The 22833-nt window shown below is 55.1% G+C and overlaps 1 protein-coding gene across 9 annotated transcripts in view; it reads left to right on the top strand.

Moving 5' to 3' along the window:
* Window positions 1–22833, top strand: part of Pax8 (paired box 8) — a 55819-nt gene that overhangs the window by 10912 nt on the left and 22074 nt on the right. For 6 of the 9 annotated variants that reach the window (XM_048810390.1, XM_048810396.1, XM_048810395.1 and 3 more), the window contains 5 exons: window positions 17440–17605; window positions 19342–19542; window positions 21194–21282; window positions 21612–21737; window positions 21880–22055. In XM_048810390.1, the coding sequence (XP_048666347.1) occupies window positions 17440–17605; window positions 19342–19542; window positions 21194–21282; window positions 21612–21737; window positions 21880–22055 (758 nt within the window). The remainder of the gene's footprint in view (window positions 1–17439; window positions 17606–19341; window positions 19543–21193; window positions 21283–21611; window positions 21738–21879; window positions 22056–22833) is intronic. The other 3 variants (XM_048810391.1, XM_048810398.1, XM_048810394.1) reach the window with 1 other exon arrangement.

Here is a 22833-nt window from a genome sequence, read left to right as displayed (position 1 = left end):
ACACACACACACACACACACACACACGCACACACAACACGTCTCAGGCTCCTGCAGGGCAGGGTTGGCCTCGAGAGAGCCTGCCTCCTTAAAATTTGCAGCTTGGGTTTCTGGCTGTCTTCATTCCAGTCCTGCATACATGACACACACAGCACTGTTGCACAGATGCACACGTACAATACACACACACTGCTCACCTGCACACACGTTAAACATAATGAACCATGTGTGTGCGTTCACATCGAACACTGTCCTAGGCCCAGGGGTGATAAACTGAAACGAAGGTCCGAGAAGCCCCTACTCTCATAGACGCCCAGACACTCAGCTCTGAAATCACGGGTGCAACTGAAGAGTTCCAGCTGAACCTGCAGTTGCTAGGAGGAAGAGGTGGTAGATGTGGTAGGGCAAGTGGGAGTCCCCTAGACACGAGGTGACTGACCTGTGACCTCCCTGGTCTTGCAACCTATGGTGCAAGGTCTGAATAAAGGAGCTCCAGTGTCCAGCCTTGCCCGTCATGCCCACCATGCCTGCTCTGCAGATCCAGTCCCTCGTTGATGTTTTGGACACAGGTGGTCACTGAGGTCCTGTTCAGACCTTTGGGTTCAGCATTCTGGTTTTCAGATTAGGTTCAAGGACAGTCAGTCATTGGGCAGCATCAGCCCCTACCATTACTCTGGGGTGCGTGCTGGTTCTTCCTCCTGGGTGGACAGTGGCAATAGCAGCAGGACCCATCCTCTCCAGAATTTGGCCTCTCAGGTCCCCTGAGGATGGACATCAAGGACGGGTGGCTGAGGGCTGTCTTGAGCAGGCTCTTCTGCTCAGGCCATGAGAATGTCCTCTCTAACGTCTGCCTCACCCAGAATTCCCAGAAGCTCCACGCCAGGGGGACCCTCAGCTTTTGCCCCACAGCCTAACAAGCAGCACGCCCCAGCTCACACACTAAAACCTGAAGAAGAAACATAGAAGCCAACCATAGCTGCAGATTGTCCCAACACTTGCATAAACGTGTTCACAGCTATTGCACCAATATGCTGTCATCCTGGACCTCTTGCACATCCGAGCAGTCAGGGTCAGTGGAACTTCCATAAACCACTGATTCTCTCCCAGGGTGAGCAGAGATACCCATAGATAAAACCTAAAACACTAGCAGGAAAAAGTACTTTTATGGATAAAATACCTTCAAGTTCAAGGTGCACATTTTTCTATTTAGGAGCCACTACCCCATCTTCCCCTTAGGATCTGGGATCTGATTGATTAGCACATTACGGTTTTGCCATGTTGAGCTCCCTGTTCTGTAACACTCTGTGCAGAACACAGACCTTCCAGGTGCCCCATGTCCTGACCGGTGTCGGAATAGCGGTGTCAGCTTGAGGCTGGATTTGTCTGATGGCCACATAGTGATCGTGGCCCCTGATTATGTGAAATGCTGAGCTGGACCTGCCTCTCTCCCTCAGAAGGAATCCCCAGGATACCTTCACTCACCTTTGCTTTTCCTAACCAAGGCCCCCTTCATTCCAGGCACATGGTAGAGCAGGTGTGCCATGATCTTTTAAGGAACTCAGGTGCTTTGCTGGAGCACAGTCCATCTCAGAGTGCCCTGTGAAAATTCTCACCTTGACCCCTACCATCTCATTTACTCTATTCTTATGACACCCTCTCACCCAACTAGGCATCCCCTGGCTGGGAAAACCCTGAGTTCTAACTCGGAATTGCTTCAAAGAGTGTAATTACTTGACCATTCAATTCAGTAAGTAAATGTCTACTGGGCCCCTCCGTGGGGCAGGCCTGGCATTGGGCTTTGGGGTTACAGAGCTCAAGATCCATGGCCTCTGTCTTCATGTTGACATTCAAAAGAGAGAAAAGCAAACTGGACTTTTAGCCACAGTTGGAGAGAGAGCAGAAAGGCCTCAGTCTAGACAGATTAAAAATGCTGAGCAAGGGTGGAGGGAAGCGCTGGGCTGGGAGCCATCCCGTGGGACCCCAGCAGAGATGCATGTGCCCTTGGGAAGGACAGCACTGGGGAGGTGGGCGGGGTCCAGACCTGCTGCCCGGGCCCTTTACAAGAGAAGCCAGTCCTTGGTGTTGACTCTAAGCTGCTGTTAGAAAGTCTCAGGCCTTTCACTGACTTGTACTTGGAACTTCCATCCTGGCTTGACCTAAGGCTTTGGGGGTTGGAATTTTCATATTCTTTTTAGCTCTCTGCCAGAGCCACCTACCTCCTGGCTGTGCCCCTTGGGCTTGATAATGTTTTTTATTAAGTAGAACAGCTGTGGCAATAATCTGTGATAGCTAGATTATTCACATCATCAAAATGTTCCAGTTTCTGTCCTCTCCTGGCCCTGTTCCAGAGAAACTTCGCCTGGTGATTTTCCAAAATCATCTTAGATTCCTGTTTACACTTCCTCTTAATCCAATCATTAGCAAACATTTGGGGCCTACTGCTGGTGTCCAATCTGACTAGACTATCCCACCTCCCTGACCCCATTTCCCACCATTTCTGTGTGCAGACCCAGGTTCCAGCCAACTGGTCCTTGTTTTCAAAACACTCCCACCACTGGGCCTTTGCCCATCGAATGCCGGCAGCCTGCAAATGCTGATCATGCTCCACCTCTCCACCCTCAGCCCCCCTCAACCTTCAGTGGCCATCCCGTCTGACTTGCCATTCCCTGGCACTCAGTACCTGTAACAAACCAAGCTTGTCACTCGGCTTTTTCCAGTGACATCCTACCTCTAAGCCTAGATAGAACAACTTGTTCAGACCCAGCACCTTACATGAAATCCAATCTCAAGTGAGGACTATGAATGTCTGTGTTGATAATTTTCGCCTAATTCTCTAATAACGAGTTTTATTGTTTTACTGGTTGACCTAATTTGCACATTTGAGTTTTGTCTATAGTTTTCTCCATGTGAAGCGCACCTGATCCTTTCCTGTGATCTTGCTGTAATTACTCTTCTAGTTTCTTTACCATGAATGAAGAGCAGGGGGCTGAAGAAATGAGGAACACGGCTCTTTAGAGACGATGAGACAGCCATCAGGGCTGGAGCTGCCCCACCACGTCCCCTCCCTGGTCCTGGGGCATCTTTCTGGCACACGAGCCAGGTGGCACACAAGCCTCAATGCAGGGTAGCCAGGTGAGGCAGCAGCGTCCCACAGAAGCTGCACACGCACAGATTTGTGCAGCTGACCCTGTAGGGCACCTGCCTGGTGGACCCGGGCATCAACCTGGCAAGGTAGTTAGATAGACTTCAGGTGAGAGCACCTGCGAGGACCGAGGGTTGCAAGGTTCTTGTAAGTACCGAGTCGAGTATGGCTAAGACTCTAACCATGTTCCGTGCATAGTAGACAAATACTCGGTACTTACAAAATATCTGTTATGTGGAGGAACCTCCTTTCCTCCTCTGTCTCTTCCTCCCCTCTCTTCTTTGTTTTTCTTGGCTATAGAGAAGGGTTTTGTTTTTTTTTTCAATTTCATCTCTAATCTAGCATCAGAAACCCCTAATACCTGTTAGTAAATGTAAGACCCTGGAAATCTGCATCCTTCACAAGCTCCTGTGGATGCTTTTGCAGTCTCTGTGATTTGAATATCTGGATTTGGATACGGTTTGTCCACCCAAGGTTCATGTGAACATGAGGGCATTGAGAGTTGGTAGAAACTGTAAGAGGTGGGGCCCTGTCATGGGAGAGGTTGGTCCTCCCGGGAACAGATTAGTTCCGTTGAGAGTGGTTTCTGATGAAGTGAGACCCAGGATTTTGTGGGTTGATACAGCATGAGCACCTCAGCAGAGATGGGAAGCCTGACTGTGGACTTTTCAGTCTCCAAAACCTTGAGTCAAAATAAGCCTCTTTTCCTGATTAGGTGCCCAGTTCTGAGTATTTTGTTTTAGTGACACCGAACAGACTTAGAAAAATCAACTTTTGAGAAACTGATCCAGAATCAGAGGCCCAGTGGAGGCCAGCTGGAGGCCTGTCCCCTGTGGAGACTCCCATGAAAGTTCACTAAGTACACAGCCCTTCTCCTTGGATAATGTCTCCTGCTTCCAGAGACTTCCATCTGGTCAAGGGCAGGTGCAGATCTACCTGAGTGTAACCTTAGATTTGCTTCTAACTGGCTGTGCACAGCCTACTTACCCCTCCAAGATGCTGCTCTTGTCTATGAAGTGGGGCTCCCAGGGCCACCTCCCTTGTGGGCTGTTGTGACTCCCAGCCCTGCTGTAACCAAGGCCCCATGAAGGTTGCTAAATTGGACTAAACAGGAACCGCTTCCCCAACAGCATGTTGACGAGGCCTGTGGACCTGCGGCCAGTGAAGAGCCCCCCTGCAGACTGGACCAAGGTGGGAAAAGTCTGAAAAGAAGGAGAGCCTGGGTGTCCTGGCAGCCTGGGGGAACCCAGCCCAGCAGGCCAAGGGTGATGGCCGCCTTCCTGGGGGCTTTGTTAGCTGGCTCATTGACATTCTTCCATTAAAGAAGAAGTTGGCCATGTGGTGGAAGGGTCAAGAATGGAGACTGGGATGGTGGCTCCGTGGGGAGGTCGTGATGTCAAGAGAAGCAGGTGCCCTGAAGGAGGGTGAGATGTGAGGCAGCCTTCAGGCCCTTCCTTCTCACTAACCTGGTGGCTGGGGAGCCACATGGGGGAAGGGTGGGAGGCCAAATACCCTGGAAAGACGTCCCCTGGGCTTCCCGTGCTCGCTGTGGCCAGTGCAGGTTGAAAACGGGTCCATCTCTGCATTGGTTGGCTAGGGCTGCCGTGACCTAGTACCACCAACTGGGGACTTTAAGCAATAGCAATTCATTGTCCCATAGCTCTGGAGGCCAGAAGTGTCCAGTCCAGGTGTCAGCATGAGGGGCTTCTGAGAGCTGTGGGGGGGAATTGGCTCCTTGTCCCTCCCCCAGCTTCCAGGGGTGGTCTGTGGTGTCCGCTGGCTCCTGAAAACATGATTGCAGTCTCCTCCCTGTCTTGCTGTCGCTGGGTCCACTTCCTCCTTTTGATAGGAGCATGGTCACGCTGGATCAGGGCCCATCCTAATGGCCTCCTCCTAACGCCATCATCGGCTAAGACCCTGTTTCCAAAAAGTCCACATTCTGAGGTTGGGAACTACACTAGGAATGGGAGGGGACACAAATCGATGATAACAGTCAGAGTGTGGCATGTCATTGGCTCAGCCCCCACCGGGCCCTCAGCTGCTCTGGGTCCTGGTTTGGGACTGGCAGAAAGAGGACGGGAAGCCAGTACCTGTCCTCCAGAACCTTCCCTGTTGCCCCCACAGAGGAGAGGATTCTACCTCACAAACCCAGAACCCCAGTGAGAGCCTCAAGTGTGGGTTCCATGCTTAAGAAGGTAAAAATGACGAGCAATCACACTGACAAAGAACCCGCAGTGGCCTTGGTTCAGAGCACAGCCCACTACCTCTTGCCATCCCTCCCTCTACTGCCAAGATGGCCCCAGCCAAGATGGCCCTACAGGCCTCCTGCGGTGGCAGAATGGACACAGGCCCAGGTCATAAGACATAAGGTCTATCCTGGCCCTGCCAGGAAGTGGGCCTGTGGCCTGAGATGGACAGGTCAGCTTCTTTTCCCGCTGGGGACTTTCTGAGAAGTGTGCTGTGTTGTCACTGTGCACGTGACTGCGTGCTTCTCTTGACTTCACTCCTGGATTGTCTGCTGGCCACGGCAGCCCAGGGGGCCCACCATGGGGGCCTTCCCTTGTCTTCTTACGGTAGGGCCACTTCTCTACCAGGGCCACTTCTGGTAGTCTGCTACTTGGGGCACCTGCACGACATGTCTCCACAGAGCACGTCCTGCACCCCTTCTTGGGGGGGTGTGTGGCCTCTGTTCCCAAGCCTGAGGTCAGTCCTGGAGTTGTCAGTATTAGGACGGGTGGGATCTACTGCCCTGTGGAAGTGAGGCGCCACCAGCATGGTCACAGGTGACAGGGCCGGCCAAATCAGGCCTCCCAATTCTCAGCACCCGGGGTCCTCCCTGAGCGCGCAGCCTCAGGTGTGTCTGTCCCTTCCCATTCCTCCTGAGCCAGGAGTGTGGCTTTGGAGTGGGAGACCCTCTTCGCTATGGTGCCAGGTTCTGGGGAGACTGTCAACAGGCGTGGAAAGCACAGATGTAGTTTAGTCTCAGATCTGACTTAGGGTGTTGCTCAAAAAGCTGTCCATGCGTCAGCCCCCCGCAGGCGGGTGACCTGAACCTAGTGGGGAACAGATCTCTCTCACGCACACGCAGCTGGTCACACACACGCATGCACTTGCTGTCTCTCTCAGGCTGAGCCCGCTGTCCCTCCTCCCTGAGCTGGTCACTTCTCTGGTCCTAGTGACACTTCAGAAGCCAAGAGCCCTGGAGGGAGAGCACAGCTCACGTTATTCAGTTCCACCCTCTTGAAAAGGCAGTGTCTCTGTCCCCTTGTCTCCGCTTCCTGTGACGTCACAACTCCCCCACTCCTCCCACCTCTCAGCCACCACAGGCACCCCAGCTACAAATGGCATTTCCTTCTCATCCCCTCTCCCCTTTCTTCCCTCCCTGTCCCTCTTCTCTCCACTCTGGTGTTCTCTTGTCCCCACTAGGCCCTCTTCTAGCCAGCTCTGGTCTCCCTCCTTGTCCCCCTCTGGGTGACGTTTAAAGCCGTGCTCACTACACCACATTTATAGCATGGGACCTCTGAGCCAGCAGTTCACAGAGTCATGTGACCCTAGTTTTTCATGATAGCGTACGTCATGGGGACCTGGATGGTCCACTGACCCCCCACAGGGTCACACTCTCACTCCCAGCCCGCGGGGCGGTACTCCTCAGGGCTTGGGAAAACAGGAGATAGCACAGGAACGGATTGGACATGTCGAGGTTCCCAATGTCAAGGTCATTAGCCTGTAAGACAAGTGTCTCAAGGGCCAGGACTATCTTCCACTCTGAAACCATCTCCCTGCCACCTCACACACCTACTGGCATATTATCAGAGTGGGTGCAGCGTCCCAGCCACAGGCCACTGTGGGTCAGGGGCACACAGCACAGTGATGTGCATGGACGCTGGTGTGAAAGTGTGTGTCCAGCAGGTGTCCCCACTCGATCCGAGCACAGCGCCCGGGGCCTGGCTGTGCAACCAGAGGGTCCCCGCAGCCAAGGGGCAATGCCAGGAGTCTGCAGGCCTCCAGGAAGCTCAGTGAGAAGAAGTCAGAAAATGACCTCCAGTAAATCTCCAAGGAACCTCTGCCAACCAGCTCATGGTTAATTCATTAATTAATAATTTCAGTGCCTAACTATCGACATCTACTGAGTGGATATAAACTGGACGCTCACCAGAGGAACTTTTTAAAACTACAGGTTTGGTGACATCACTCCAAAAGGCTGGGTCAACTGACCCAAGGGGAAGTTCCTGAGCTCCGCCGGCCCTTCCAGTGGGCAGCAGGAGAAGTGGTGGTCTGCGCCCTGTGAGTTGAGCCGCACCGGGCAGTAAGGCGTGGCCTGTCCAGATCAGACCTGAATAAGAGACACAGGCAGAGGGCCATGGGTGGCCCTCCTCAGGAAGGGGAGCAAGTGTGTCTCCAGCTTGGGAGAAAGTACCCAGGCTTAGCCACAAAGAAAAAATGGCCCATCTGTTGTTTGGCCCACCATTAAGGATTTGAGAGAGCCGGCAGAAATCCTTGGGAGATCCCAAAGGCCAGCCTGCCCAGGGACCCCTCCTGGACTCCGAGCAGCCTCTGGGTGCCCCATGTACCTCCAGCTCTTTGGCTCCTGTATACCTAAGGCTTGCAAAATGGCTTCCTCCGGAGCAGGCCGGGCCGCAGGTCCAGCACTGCCTCTCGTAGGGGGCTTAGAGGGCTGGTGACTTTTGCAGCAGCTACATCTCTGGAAACCCACACACTGGGGTCCTTCCTGGGAGGGAGGTGACAGGGTTAATCCCAGGGCTGTGGGAGGCGGAGAGAAAGGCCTTGAAACCACCCAGTGAAGCCAACCAGATTAATCGAGGAAGAGAGAGGGGGGTAGACCATTAGGAAGACAAAGAGAAAATCATGCTGGAGCAATAGAAAGGGAAACCTAATATCAACTAGGGAAAAATAAATGGAGATTAGGGCAAACAAATTAGCTTTAATGGGTTCAGTGCTAATACAAGAATAACAGAGGAGCTGTGGATGCCTTTGAGGGGAAGATGGGATAAAGAACCTGAGCAGCCATGCAGGCAATCAAGATTCTGCAGGGAAGGGGTGGCCAACCTGCCAAGGGAGGGAGGGGCCAGACTCAGGGCGAATGGGCGGGGGGGGGGCTCCGCCATCTTTGATGGGGAGGGGCTGAGAGCTGGTGAGAATGGGGAGGAGGCAAGCAGCTTGGGTGGGAATACAGGGAAGTAAAGCAACTGGAAGAGACCCAGGACAGAGGCATTAGAGCCCAGAGCAGGAAGGCGTGGGAAGGAAGGAAGTGGAGAGGGACGTGAACAAAGGGAGTGGAGGAGAATAACCAACAGGGGAGAGTGGGACTCAGGTTCACTCTCTAACTAGGGAAAGTCAAAAAGGGACTGCTGCCAGCGGTGGGTGTCGAGGGGAGGTGAGGAGGGCCAGGTGGTGGGACCATCTGGGATGGCCTCTGAGAGCTCCGGCCTGGGGCTGAGTTCTGGCCCTTGGTCAAATTCCATGACCTCTCTGCTCCTCCTCCTCTGGTCTATAAAGAGGGGATGCTGGTCTTCCCGTCTCCCAGGTCTTCCTGCCATGAGAACTTACCAGAAGGCCAAATTTATGGCTCTCCACTGGGCTCAGGTATGGACACTCCCCACGATGCTGCCCAGGATTGTTACTAAGCATTGGCTAACTGGGGACAGGGGCTGAATACAGCCCTTCCTCTTCCCCCTTCCTCCTCCTCCTTTTAGGTCCAATATGTGTGTAATACCAGCCAACTTTAGTTCTTTCCCAGTCACAGCTGAATCCAAGGGAAATTTTTGGATCCATCCTTGGTCTCCTTCCTCTGCCCCCACCCACAGCCCCCTTTCTCCATGAGAGAGGAAATAGGGAAAGAGTCTTCCCGTCTCAGCTACCCTCTGAGATGATCCAAAGCAGGGACATCCCAGGAAATCAAACTTCTTATCCTTTAGGGGACTCTGAGATTTGCCTGAGCTTAAGCTGTAGGAGCCTCAGAGCAGGTTGGTCTTTATGGCTGCAGTAAGTGGCACTGGGGCCTGCCAGAGGGAAAGAGCCCCCCAGACGGGGAGAAGGCATTAGCGAGAACACGCCGGAGTTCAATGAATAACCACCCAGTCATGCGTTGCAGGAGGGGAAAGGAGGAGCTGGCATTATTTCCTGCCCCTTAAGGCATCCAGAACTCTGCCTTGTCTCATCACTGAGGATTTTGGAAAAGGGAGAACAGAAAACAAGAAGAGGGGCCAATGGGGTGGGAGACTCTGTCACTTGCAAAGACACAAAAAATTAATTTGAAACCGCTACAGAAAGAACTTTCCATGAAACCCTAACCTCCAAGAGGGTGGAGACCCGAATATCTTGATCTGTGTATCATGCTGCAGCAGGGCCTGGCACGGAACCAGGATGATCAAGGTGGTCACGGTGACGGTGACACTGTGGAGGGCCCACCCAGGCCAGGCCCAGTGCCTAGTCCCATACATGCACTGCGCTCACCCAGCACACCTAGGGGCAGAGTCAATGCAGGAGCAGCCCGTGCCAAGATCCAAGTAGCAATGGAGCAGGGCTTCCCAACTCTGCCTACACAGCTTCGGAGAAGGGAAATAAGTGGCTGGGGGACAAGTTTGAAAGCTGCCTATCAGTTTGGACTTCTGTGAGGGAAAGGGCCACCTGGCAGGTGGTGGAAGGCCGGAGACTGTGGAAGGACTTCCTCCTTCAAGGGGTTTGCATCAGCTGGTCCAGCCCTTCCAGGGCCAGCCTCCCAGGTCCCCTCAGAGGTCCAAGCCCCAGCTCTGTGGCACTCCCTCCAAGATCTCCATTCCCATAACTCTAGCTCTGCCCTCTGCTTCCTGCAGCCCTGGGGCAGTGGCTTGCGCACCCCGTGTTCAGCATGCTTGGGCCAGAGAAGTGCTGGACTTCGGACTCCTTGGGGATCTTGTAATGTTTTTGCATATACTTACTGAGATAGCTTATTTGTTTGCATGTATTTATGGAGATAAATGACACTCACTGATGTTCCATATACACCTTATGCACATATCCTGAAGGTTATTTTATGCCATGTTTTTATGCACCTGTGTTGTGACTGCCACCTTTCACAGAGACCAGGACTGGAACTTTTCATTTGTGGTATCATGTTAGCGCTCAAAGGATTTTGGATTCTGGAACTTTTCAGATTTGGAATTGTATCAGCTTGTATGGGACGCTCAGCTTGTATCTCAGAATGACCTCAGTTCCTCCTGAGTGCGCTTATTTTTCTCCAACACCTGGGAAAACAATTCCTTGCATTAAAGCCCTTCTGTTGAAATACCTAGGAGTAAGTTTCTGTTTTGCAACGACACCATTGACTGATGCATACTTGGTACCTGAAGAGTCCGAAAATTCCAGGGCTGGACTGATCATGTCTTTGACCTTGACCATAGTGTTGAGCTCCCTGGCAAGGAAAACCGGGAGCCAGTTTCTTTTATACCAACTGGACAGTGGCAGACTTGAAGGGGCAGCATCGCCACTCAGAGCTGTCAGAAACTCCCCTCAGTGGGCTCTCTGGTTCTCAGGAGGGGCAGTTTGCACTCTTATCCACTGTGCCCCCAGCTTAGCCTGGCCCTCATGGATCTTCCCGTGAATGCATGTTGACATCGCCCCAATTCTGCTAGAAACCATGAGGACAGAATCTGTCCCCCCGCCGTCCTCCATAGAGCCTTTATCGCCAGAGTTAGAAGGAAAGGTCTTCTTGGCTCAGAATGTAAAGACCTCCATTAATGACAGTTTCCCCGCTGGTGTCAAATGGAGAGAAGGCTTCTTATCTCAGCAGAACATGCTCCCACAGAACACACCGCCACATCCAACAGGAAGCTCTTGGTGAAAGTGCCAGCCAGCAAGTGTGCACACTTCCAGTGTTGAAGTCCAGGACTGCGTGGAAGCCACGGGAGGGCCCCCACATGCACCCTGGCTCCTCAGCAGCAGGCCAGCCTCTCTCCTCCTGGGCTGTGGGATCTGGACCTCGTTCATGTTGAAGAGCACACTTCAGAGGAAGCCAAGCTGCTGGAGGCCAAGAGCTTGTGGGCTTCACTGACTGACTGTGATCTGCCCGCCTCCCTGCCTCCCTCCCTCTCTCCTCCCCCTCCTTCCTCCCTTCTCCCCCTCCCTCCCCTCCTACTTCCCTCCTCCCCCTGCCTCCCTCCCTCTTCCCCCTCTTTCCCCCCTCCTCCCCCTGCCTCCCTCCCTCCTCCCCCTCCTTCCTCCCTCCTCCTCCTGCCTCCCTCCCTCCTCCCCCTGCCTCCCTCCCTCCTCTCCCTCCTTCCTCCCTCCTCCCCCTCCTTCCTCCCTCCTCCCCTGCCTCCATCCCTCCTCCCCCTCCTTCCTCTCTCCTCCTTGTATCTCAGATCACCTCAGTTCCTCCTCAATACTCTTATTTTTCTCCAACACCCAGAAAACCAATCCCCTGTATTAAAGCCCCCTCCTCCTCGTGGACCTACCAAGAGAATTAAACTAGCACATGAGGCCCCACCAGCCACTCTTCTCACCCCCAAGTTCCCTTGGGACTATAAAACTCTCCTCCTATTGTTTTCAACCAAATTTCTCAAAAAACAATCGTATTGATCCTTCATGTTGATGGATGTTGTGGGAGAAAGATAAAGGGTATTCTGAGAACATCTAAACAAGACCCTGACCTGCTCTGCAGGATGAAGCAGAGCCCCTGGAGGAAGTGGCCTGGAGCTGAGCTCCACAAGATGCACAAGAGTCAACAGATAAGACGAGGTCCAAGCCAAGGCAGCAGCATGTGCCAGGGCCCCGCAGTAGGGGATCCTCCAATAGTTCCAAGGACATGCAGAAGCCAAATCCAGAGGGTGTCACAGAAGGTGGCAAGCTCCACGCTTGCAGGGCACTGCGGTCACCAGCCAACACGAGAGAAGCAGCCTCTCTGTCGTCTAAGTGGCGATTTCCAACAGGAAGCTGAATGTGCAAGTGGCAGGAAGACTTGACCTAGAGACACCTGGGACACCCACGATGTCTCGGAAGACGGGTGGTAGAGGAAGAGTGTGAGTGAGCCTCCAAGGAGAGCCTCAGAGTGGAGAAGCCCTGATATTTGAGACAGAGAAACCTGGGGGCGCAACAGACATGGTGGAAAAGAGATCGGAAAGCCCAGACTGAAGGTACAAGGAGCCAGTGGACAGCCTTGTGTGGAGACCCCTTGGAGAGAGAGAACATGGCCCCTGGCAGCCCCTCCCTGGCCACCCACTACCCCTATGGCCAAGTGCTGACGAACATGCCCAGCAGGAGGCGGTGGGCCAGTGGGAGGAAAGAAGGGATCGGGAGCAGCACATTTGCCTGCTTCTTAAGACGGGGTTGAAAACAGGAAAGTCAGATGTGGTGGTGCACGCCTGAGACTGAGGCAGGAGGATCTCCAAGTTCAAGGCCAACCTCAGCAAGTTAGCGAGGCCGTAAGCCACTTAGCAAGAGTCTGTCTCTAAATAAAATACCAAAAATGGGCTGGGGCCGGGGCTCAGTGGTTAAACACCCCTGGGTTCAGTCTCTAGTACAAATATATATATATAGGAAGAAAAAAATTCATGGTCAAGAAAATAATTTTTTTCCAAGGCAAGGGCTAGGGAAGCAACACGGACTAACTTAATTGCATTTGTAGCTGCAGAGGAAGGACTGAGTAGAAAGGAGATAGACAATATAAAACAAAGCCTGACCCAAAGGAGCATATCTGTAATCCTAGCTCCTCCGAGGCTGAGGCAGGAGCATCCGAAGTTCAAGGCCATCCTGGGCAACTTAGTGAGACCCTGTCTCAAAACAAAGACAAACACCAACCAAAACACCCTGGGGGACACTTTATGGAATCTCAGGTTCTAGAACAGGTCAGAGGAGGAAGAATCAATGAGATTCTGAGGTCTGAGCTTTCCTCAGACCTTCTCTTCTCCAGTCCCCTGAGGAGGACAAAGGGAGGCACAGAGATCCCCAGGGCCACCCAGCACACTGGGGTGCAGCAGACACAGGGTGCTGCTTTCCTGCATTCCTGCTCTTTTCGTCCTAATCCAAGGCTCTGTGTCTACGTGATCCATGACCTCATGGGTGGCGGGCTGATCTGCTCTGCAGGCAGGGCCCTGGGGTTCCATGGTTCTGAGACACTTTCTTGGGAGCACATTGAAGCAGAAGGCATGGACTTGACTCTGGAAAGGGAGAAACTTGGAGGGCGTGGAGACCACAGACCTGCAGGTGAGCATTCGGGGAATGTTGGAGCACAGGCCAGGCTGAGATGGAGACCAGGGGTGGTGCTGGAGTCTGGGACTTGGGGGTCACCACAGAGGATCCCCGAATCACTGCCACCACTCCTACAATGCAGAGCACGTTTCTGTCCCATGTGTATGCAGGCGTTGATTAAACTGTGCGTCGGGTGTTAGGGAGACAAAGACAGGCCCTGCCCTTGAGAAATGCACAGGAATCCACACTAGATAAAGCTTCTGTTCATGCAGTCGGTTCTGTGACGGTTCTGTGACAGGGATGTGGGCAAAGCACTCCAGGGCCTGGGAGAAGTCTCCCTGCATCTTAAAGGTTTGATATCAGTGCATGTAATGAGACTCTCGGGACATCAGCCTCCTTTTTCTTCTCCTGTCTCTGCTCCTTAGAGTCTTCTAAGTGGTGAAAAATTATAAAGATGGCCTTACGCCTCTCTGAACATCACTTTCCCAAAGGAGAGAGCAAGCCCCACATAGAGCTAAGGATAAGTCCCCTGGGACCTGAGAAAGCTCTGGCCCCCTGTCTGCAGCATCCGGCCAGGCCACAGGTCTTCCTCCTCCACACCCACCCCTCCCCACCCACGCCCCTCCAGAAGGCAAAGGGTCTTTGCTTAAACCTCAAATCTCTTCCTGGCTCACACCTTCCCTGCACCCGCCTCGCGCCCAGCCAGGGGCTCCTACTCACTACTGGCTTCCGGCCTCAGGCCCACCTGTCTGCAGAGCATTGTAGAAAGGGGGTCAACACAGTGGGCACTAGGCCACTCCCCAGGGCAGGAAGGAAGCCTGCACCCACCTCTGGGTGTTTGGTGGTGACTCACCTCGAAAAGTCCACTCCCCCACACCGGACACAGGAAAGATGAAAGTCCTTCCATTGCAGGGACTCAGTTCAAAACCTCAAACCATAGGAGCCACTTCATCCGCAGCGGCCAGCCCTCTCCAGCTCACCTTCCTGCCTGTCCATGCCTCTCAACTTCTCCAAGTCACCAAGACTCACACATGGGATTTGCTCCTGCTTCCTGTGGAAATGCCTTCCTGGGTCACCTCCTAAACTCTCCTCCCCGCAACTGCCCTCCGATCACTTAACAGCTGGACTGACCTCTCTTGGGGACTTCTCCCTCAACGTGGCAATTCCCAATTTATCTGATTGTATCCACTGAAAAGGTTTAAGGACCCAAGGGACAGCATCAAGGTTTGAGCCTCAGCACTTGGTATCTGAGTCATGATTGGCACTTGGTGGATGGGTCATTGAGTTTAAAAGAAATGAAATCCAAAGTACAAGCCCAGCTTGGTGGCACACACCAGTAATCAGTGGCTCCGGAGACTGAGGCAGGAGGCCGGCAAGTTCAAGGCCAGCCTCAGCAATTCATCAAGGCCCTAAGCAACTTAGAGAGACCCTGTTTTAAAATAAAAAACCAAAAAGGGATGGGGATTGGCTCAGTGGTTAAGTGCCCCTGGGCTCAATCCCTAGTACAGAAAAAAAAAAGGAAAAAAAAGAAAACCAAAGTACATAAAGAATACTTGATATTCTTAGGAGAAGGGGTTGGAGGAAAGGGGAACAAGCAGAGTCATTCTTTTAAAATTGTCTTCACCAGCCATTACCTGGCCTAAACCAGGGACCTCCGCGTGGTCTCAAACTAGCAACAGTCACACCTTCTGGAAACTTCTTAGAAACACAGATTCTTGGTTCCGTCCTAGACCTACTAATTCAGAAACAGCCTTGAGTCCAGCCATTTTCGCCGACCTCCTCAGTGATTCTGACACGCACTTATGTTGGAAAGTCCTGGGGCCGCGCCTGGGTCAGAGCCCTCAGCCATGTGAACAAAAAACAAAATCAGAAAAACATTCCCATTTCTATCAGGGTTTTCAGCCGCCCAACACTTCTCCACGTCCATCCTCATCTTCTTGTGGCACGTGTCCCAGGACAGCAGCAGACACGAGAAGTCACGTTAACTGTTCAATAGAAACACTGGGGTGGCAAACCAACCCCAACCCCACCTTCTCAAAGGATGAGATTGGAACGGTCAGGTCGAGGCAGGAATCTGGTTCTTGGCCTTGGCACAAACACCCAAGCCTCCTCCTCGTATGGGCATCAGAAGTTCTGGAAAATGAAGGCAAAGCTGGACCTAGCAGATCGTGTCTGTTTGGGAAATTGTCCAGCACCCCTTACTGTTTAGCCTCTGGGCCCAAAAGATCCAAAGGGCAGTATGATAGCGGGTGGGAGAGATGCGTCGAGTGGCCAGAGGGGCCAGCGTGAGGGCCGCTCTTCCCACTGTCTGGGCTGCGCTGAAGGCCCCTTGGGCTTTGCTCCGGATGTGGTGGAAAGCTCTCGCTGGACAGGTTGCCTAGAAGGGGCGAGGTAGCAGCCATGCCCAGGCTCACCCAGTAGCCTCCACAGGAGGGTGGTCATTGCGACTCTCACACTGGTGCTCAGCCTGTGGGCTTTTCCTCTGACTTACTGCCCAGGGCAGAGGCTCACAGTCCAGGGCAGAGGCTCGAAGCCCTTTGTTTTAAGGGAGCTGTTCTGCTGAAGGCCGCTGGAGCCCCTGAGGAGACGTGGACAGGCAGCTCAGAACGTGCTGTCACTGGGCAATGATAGGCACTCGGTGCCCGGCTAAGATCCTTCCCGCCCGTAGTCGTAAATAGACTCCACTGGCTCCCACAGGGGCCTGGTCATGGCTCCTTCTCGCCTGCCCGCTCCCTCTGACTCCCACCCCGGGGTTCTGACCACCTCCAGGTCAACCACCAAATCATGCTCTGGTGTGAAAAGACCTTCCCTACCCAGGCCACAGCACCTTCAGAAAGGACTGCAGGCCAGTCCCACACCTCACCAGCCAGCTCTGGCCACTGAGCCACTGGGTAGCCTGGGAGCAGCTCCGGTCTGAGCCTCAGACTTCGGGTGGATCCTGGCTCTTTCTGGTATAGTCTGAGTCTCGAATGAGTCATGTAAAACAAGTCGCTAAAATTCTTCTGGTCCCAGTCCCCTGGTTGAATAAGTGGAGATCTGAGTCCTAAAATTAGCCCCACTGGGTGGTTTCATGGAGTGGAACATGTTAGGGAGTCTGACCGATGGTGCCCTCTGGCCTCAAAGCCTTTGCACACGCTGTTCCACTGCCTGGAATAGTTTTCTCCTTCTTCTCCCACTCGGCGGGCACCTCTTTACCTTTGGCCTCAGCTTCGACTTTCCAGGAACCCTTCCGTGATTTCCTGACCAGGGCCAGGTCCCCTCCTCTGGTTCCAACGGACTGTTTGCTACTTTGGGATTCCACTATAATAAATCCAGAGGCGAGAGCGGGCCGGGGTCTGCCTTATTTACCTCAGTGACCATGAGCCTCCCACCGTGGCTGGCACAGAGTGGGCACTCAGCACAGGTCTGCTGAGAGAATGGGCTCAGAATGGAGGAGGACCGAGGCCAGAGCAGGAAAGCAGCTGAGAGCCTGCGGCCTGACGGGGCCGTCCTGGAGCCCATGGGGTGCCCCGCCAGGCCTGTGCCCGCCATTTTAGTGCTCTGACCTGTTAGAGGAGAAACCCTGAGGCTCTCTCAGGCAGGACACCCGTGGTCAGGACTGGGGTCCACTCCCCCAAGCTCAACCAGAGACGCTCTGGGTTCATTCTTTGGTGTTTATGTTTGTGATCGGGTTTCAACACCACTTCTGTGGTTTAAAGAGAAATGGGGAGACTATGGATCTCCTCCTGAGCCCTCATTTCATAGAAAAGGAAAGGAGACCCAGGGAGGAGAGGGTCCCCCCAGGTCACCCAGGACACAAGGACACCCTGAGTCTTTCTCCTTACCTGCCTTCAGAGGAAGGAAGGGGGTTGGTGTCTGGAGTGAAGGGCTTGGTCAGAAGGAGACAGGACAGGCCCCCAGGGCCCCCAGGGCAGGCTGCGCCCCTCTGGAGCCAGCAGTGGGCGTCGGGTCTGAGCATCAGGACCACTGGTGCCCCGTCCAGGGGGTGGGACTCCGAGTGGGAAGGGCGTGCAGGAGGCCGACGGGGCTCAGTCACGGTGGCACACCCGCAGCTGATGCTTCCCCACCTCCCCGCCTGGTCCTGACAACTGTCCCCGGGTGTTGTGTTTCCAGGCCATGGCGGGCTGAACCAGCTGGGAGGGGCCTTTGTGAATGGCAGACCCCTGCCGGAAGTGGTGCGCCAGCGCATCGTGGACCTGGCCCACCAGGGCGTGAGGCCCTGCGACATCTCTCGCCAGCTCCGTGTCAGCCACGGCTGCGTGAGCAAGATCCTCGGCAGGTAAGCTCGCAGTTCAGCACACCCCATGCTCTGCAGAGCTGGCCTCCCACGTCCAGCTTCAGTCCTGGGACCTGGACAGGGTGTGGTGGAGCCTCTGCCCGCTATGGCCTCCTGCTGTTCCCTGTCCTCACTTCCTTCTCCGCCCGTTTCTCCTTCCTTTGGCTTCTCTCTTTTGGGGGGGAAGGGGGTTAACAGGACTGAACTCAAGGCACTCGACCACTGAGCCCCATCCCCAGCCCTATTTTCTATTTTATTTGGAGACAGGGCCTCACTGAGTTGCTTAGCGCCTTACCACTGCTGAGGCTGGCCTTGACATCGCCATCCTCCTGCCTCGGCCTCCCGAGCTGCTGGGATGACAGGGTGCACCACTGCGCCCGGCTCTTTTTTATCCTTTACCCATGTCTTATTTCTGCAGCCGTCCTTGCTCTTCATACAGGAGACTCACCCCCCCCAGTTCCTTCTCTGGTGACACCTAGGGAAATGGGGCCCCTAGGAGGGCCCCACAGTAGAGAAGGCTCCTGGGGTCTAACCACTGCAAAGGGGACATCTGGGTTTGTGCCCCTGCGACAGAAGCAAGAGGGTGGCTTGCTCAGTCTCCAGGCCCAGCTCAGCCTCCCTGAGTAGCCTCTCTGGGAGTCGGGCCTAGAGGCTGGGATTCTTATGAGGTGACATTCGGGACTCCTGGGAACTGCTGCTCTATAAGCACCCAACATGGTGGCCCTCAGCCCCAGCTGCCCTGGAAGAAACTTAAACATAACAATAAAATTAAATGTCTGTGCTCTAGCTCAGACTGATTTAGGGGACTGGGTCTAAGCCCCCATCTTCCCTCTGCAACCAGGTTGGGAACTACTTCAGGGGGGGCAGGGGCAGCACAGGCTTCCAGCAGAAATGCCCCGCCCTGGAGGACTCTGGGTTTTGAGGTAGTTCCATGCACCTGTCCCCCTCCTCCACCCCTCACGTGGATTCAGGGGGACCCCCGGTGCTAGGAGGCAAAGGGCCTGGCTGTAAGTGAACCCTGGAAACCCTGACTCCCTGCCCTGGGCTGTCAGGTTGGGGTCCAGGAGAGGGGATTCCCGAGATGGCTGTGGAGTCCCAGACAGGAGAGGAGCTCTGATCACTAGTGACCAACAGAGAGTTTGGAGAGACAGATTGGCCCCGATGGCAGAAGAGGGTGTCTACAGCAGGGAGGGGAGGATGTCCTGACCCAGGCCACCCATCTGCCACAGCAGAGAGCGGGGCAGAGGCTGGACGCGAGCAGGCTCAGCTTGAGGGACTGAGCCTGGCCAGGGATCCCCAAGGCTGGCCTCCAGAGTCCAGGGGACCAGCCTCACACCGGCAGTGGAAGCAAGATGGCCAAGGAGAAGATCAGTCAGCCTTCAGCCCAGAGAAACCGCCACTGTGCCCCACGGTTCCCACTGGGCCCAGCCAAGATGCCCCTCCTTACAGGGGACACCTCGTGCCCCTGGCCCTGATGGGGGCAGGCAGAGCCTGGACAGAGGCAAGGCAAGGAGAGGAGCCGGGGCGTCCAGCAGAGGGCTCTGGTTTGGCGGCAGCATGAGCCTCCCCAAGAAAGGGATGTGGACAGTTCTGGGCACGCCGGGTGCTGGAGGCAGCCTCGGGCACCTCACTCCCATGGCCCTCCCCAGAAGCTTCAGACAGACGGGGGGGGGCTCTGGCAACGTCCCCCCCAGAGACCCCCTGCTTATTGGGTAATTCTTTGGGGTTCTCTATTGGAGTAGGTACTACGAGACTGGAAGCATCCGGCCTGGAGTGATAGGGGGCTCCAAGCCCAAGGTGGCCACCCCCAAGGTGGTGGAGAAGATTGGGGATTACAAGCGGCAGAACCCTACCATGTTTGCCTGGGAGATCAGGGACCGGCTCCTGGCCGAGGGCGTCTGTGACAGTGACACCGTGCCCAGTGTCAGCTCCATCAACAGGTGAGAGACTACAGCCTCTGGTCTTGGGCGGGTGCCTGGCTTTGGGATCATGAAGGAACTGAGCAGGGGCCCAACCCAGAGGGACTCGGGCCTTGGGCTGCAGAGTTGGCAGGACCTCTCTGTCCCCGCAGGTGTCCCCCCTGCCTCCTCTCTCCACGCTGGGGGCACCCTCCCCCTGCCCCACTCCACAGGGACCCATCTGCACCTTCCTTCCTCAGATACCACATCCTCTTTCATTTGACCAAAGAATGTTCCTGAACTGGTCATCTCCTGACCCCTCTCCTGGCCCCATTCAAGAACCTGGTCATCTGTTCAGCCCTGCAGATAGTTACCACCCATCAAGCGCTTACTCTTCATCCATTATTCATCACTCACTCAGTTACCCGTCACCTGCAGGCCCTGGGGACACAAAACTCCTCCCCTGTGCAGCTTACAGTCTAATAGGAGCACAGACGCAAACCCAGTATCCACACAGACATTATAAAAATGCAGCTCCAAGTCCTGCTAAGGACAGGAACCTGGGGGCATGTGGACCAGCACAGGGTGACTTTATGGGGTTATGAAAGGCTTCCCTTGAGTAAGAAGCAAGGAAGAAGAGCTGACTAGTCAAAAGGGAGCAAAGGAAAAAGGTCTGAGACATTCAAATGCCCTGTGGCTAACAGGGTCTTATACAAGAAGCTAAAGGAGAGCCAGCAGACAGAGGGAAGGGAACCTGAGGCATGCTGAGGGGTTGGTGCCAAGTTACATACTCTTTGCTTTTGACCTCTGAGCCCTTGTCAGATTTTAAGCAGGATGCTGACTTGCATTTCAAAAATCTCACCTTGCCCCAATAGGGTGAGTCGATTGGAAAGGGTCAAGAGTGGAGGAGTGGGCCATGAGTGCCCACGGCGGGAAAGAACACTGTTGGCATGCGCTGAGGTTATCAAGGAAGGATCAAGGCTGGAGAGGTTATCAAGGTCAAACCCACAGAACTTGGGGACGAGCTTGATTGGGAGGAGCAGGCAGATGCCCCATCTGCACTTGACCTTGAGTGACTGATGTTTCCAACATGACATGAGGACACAGGCAGGGCCGGTGTGAGGACAGAGATCAGGGGTTTGGATGTTGTTCTAGTAGCTTTCTCGTTGCTGTGACTAAATGACCCGAGCATCACCTCTATAGAGGAGGAAGAATTTATTAAGGGCTCATGGTTTCAGAGGTCTCAATCCATAGACAGCAGGCTCCATTCCTCAGGCTGGAGGTGAGGCTGAACCTCATGGCGGGAGAGTGTGGCGGAGGGAAGAGGCTCACATGGGGATCAGGAAGCAGAGAGAGACTCCACTCGCCAGATACAAATATGTACCCCAGAGCCAGCCCCATGCCCACCTGCCCAGCCACACCCACCACCTCAGCTGCCATCAGCTGATCCCAGCAGGGGTCAGTTCACTGGGCTGAGGCTGACACCCCAGTCATTTCTCCCCTGAACCTTCTGGCATTGTCTTACACCTGAGCTTTGGGGACATCTCACATCCACACCATCACAGACGTGGACTAGCTGAGTCGGAAACCCCTCTGAGATGACCAGTGGAGTGTCAGAAAGGCCACCTATCTGGGCAGTGCTCGGGCCTGTTTCCTCCCCTTTCTCTAGTGACATTCTTGTTCTTTCTCGCAGAATCATCCGGACCAAAGTGCAGCAACCGTTCAACCTCCCCATGGACAGCTGCGTGGCCACCAAGTCCCTGAGCCCGGGACACACACTGAGTGAGTTCTGGGGGCTTGGAAGCTCACAAAACCCCTGACACACAGACCCCCACCGCGTCCCCACAGGAGCCCCCAGACGCACCCCAGCACCCATGCCACCCACCTGCCCCAGCCCCTGAGTGGACGGAGCTGTCACGTTGACAGGCCTGTCTTGGTCCCCATGGAAGGTCCCGTGGACACAGAGAGGTGGAAAGGACAGGCATGGGTGACTCCAGCTGCCACCAGGGCTCAGGGCTCGGGTCACCACGTGGCTGGCTGGTCCCTCCAGGATGGCTGCAGGGGCTGGGGGCACTCCCTCCGCCTGACACTCTCCCTCTCGCCCACTGCAGTCCCCAGCTCTGCCGTCACGCCCCCCGAGTCCCCCCAGTCGGACTCCCTGGGCTCCACCTACTCCATCAACGGGCTCCTGGGAATCGCCCAGCCTGGCAGCGACAGCAAGAGGAAAATGGATGACAGTGAGTCCTGTGGGGACGGGCAGGGACACTCGGGGCTCTGTCCCCCACAGGGTCGCAGGCCTAGACCTGGGAGCCCGGCCCTTGGCGTCCCTGGATGGGTGGATGGGTCCCCTGAAAACCTTCTCCCTGCCTGGCTACGCAGGTGACCAGGATAGCTGCCGGCTCAGCATCGACTCCCAGAGCAGCAGCAGTGGGCCCCGGAAGCACCTGCGCACGGACTCCTTCAGCCAGCACCACCTGGAGCCACTCGAGTGCCCATTGGAGCGGCAGCACTACCCCGAGGCCTACGCCTCCCCCGGCCACACCAAAGGCGAGCAGGTGAGCCAGGCTGAGTCTGAAGAGCTCTGGGGCCGGGGGCTGGGGGGTGGTGTGCTGGGGCACCTGCTCCACGTGGCCTCGAGCCTCAGTTTCCCTGGGTGCTCCGGCAGCTCCACTCCTGGCCTCTCGCCTGCCCTCACCTTGGAGCCTGTCCCTTTAAGGGTGGGTGGCATAGCCAGGGGTGCCATCTCTGTGCTATCAGGGCCGGATGCTGTCACTGTCAATTGGCCTTCCCGCTATGACCTGAGCACCCTTCTGGCCCCACCTCCCCTTGCACACCCCATGAGCCTGCATTACTCATGTCCCCAAGCATGCCACCCTCATCCACACCCCTCTGCCCTGGCACACCATGTGCCCTCCACAGAGAATGCCTTTCCTCCTACTTCTCCTCCTGGAAAAATACCACTTGGCCGCTATGACTCAGCTCAACGCCGCTCTGCGAATCCACCCCTGCCCCTCAGACGTGCTCTGTCCCCTGTCTCTGGTCCTGCGACCCACACGTGGCTCCTGGGGACTTCTCAGGTGCATGGAAAGGACCTAGTGGGCGCAGCGAGGCACAGTGGTGTCTGGAGGGTGGTGCAGGCTCTCGGCCATGGCTCTCGTCCCCAGCACCTAACTCTGCGTGCCTCTTGGAATAGCCACTCAAGGCTGTCCCAGGAGGGCACAGAGGTGCCTGGGGAAATCGGGACAGTAGGTCACCAGCTGCTGGGAGTCTTTCTTCCCAGCACCCAGGACAGGTTGGCCTCTGGGAAAAGCTGAGCGAGATGTGAGAGGTCCC

This window comes from Marmota marmota, unplaced genomic scaffold, assembly GCF_001458135.2.
Source record: "Marmota marmota marmota unplaced genomic scaffold, marMar, whole genome shotgun sequence".
In the NCBI taxonomy this organism is placed as follows: domain Eukaryota; kingdom Metazoa; phylum Chordata; class Mammalia; order Rodentia; family Sciuridae; genus Marmota; species Marmota marmota.
Note: the sequence above shows the minus strand (reverse complement) of the source record. Positions and strands in the feature narration are given on the sequence as shown.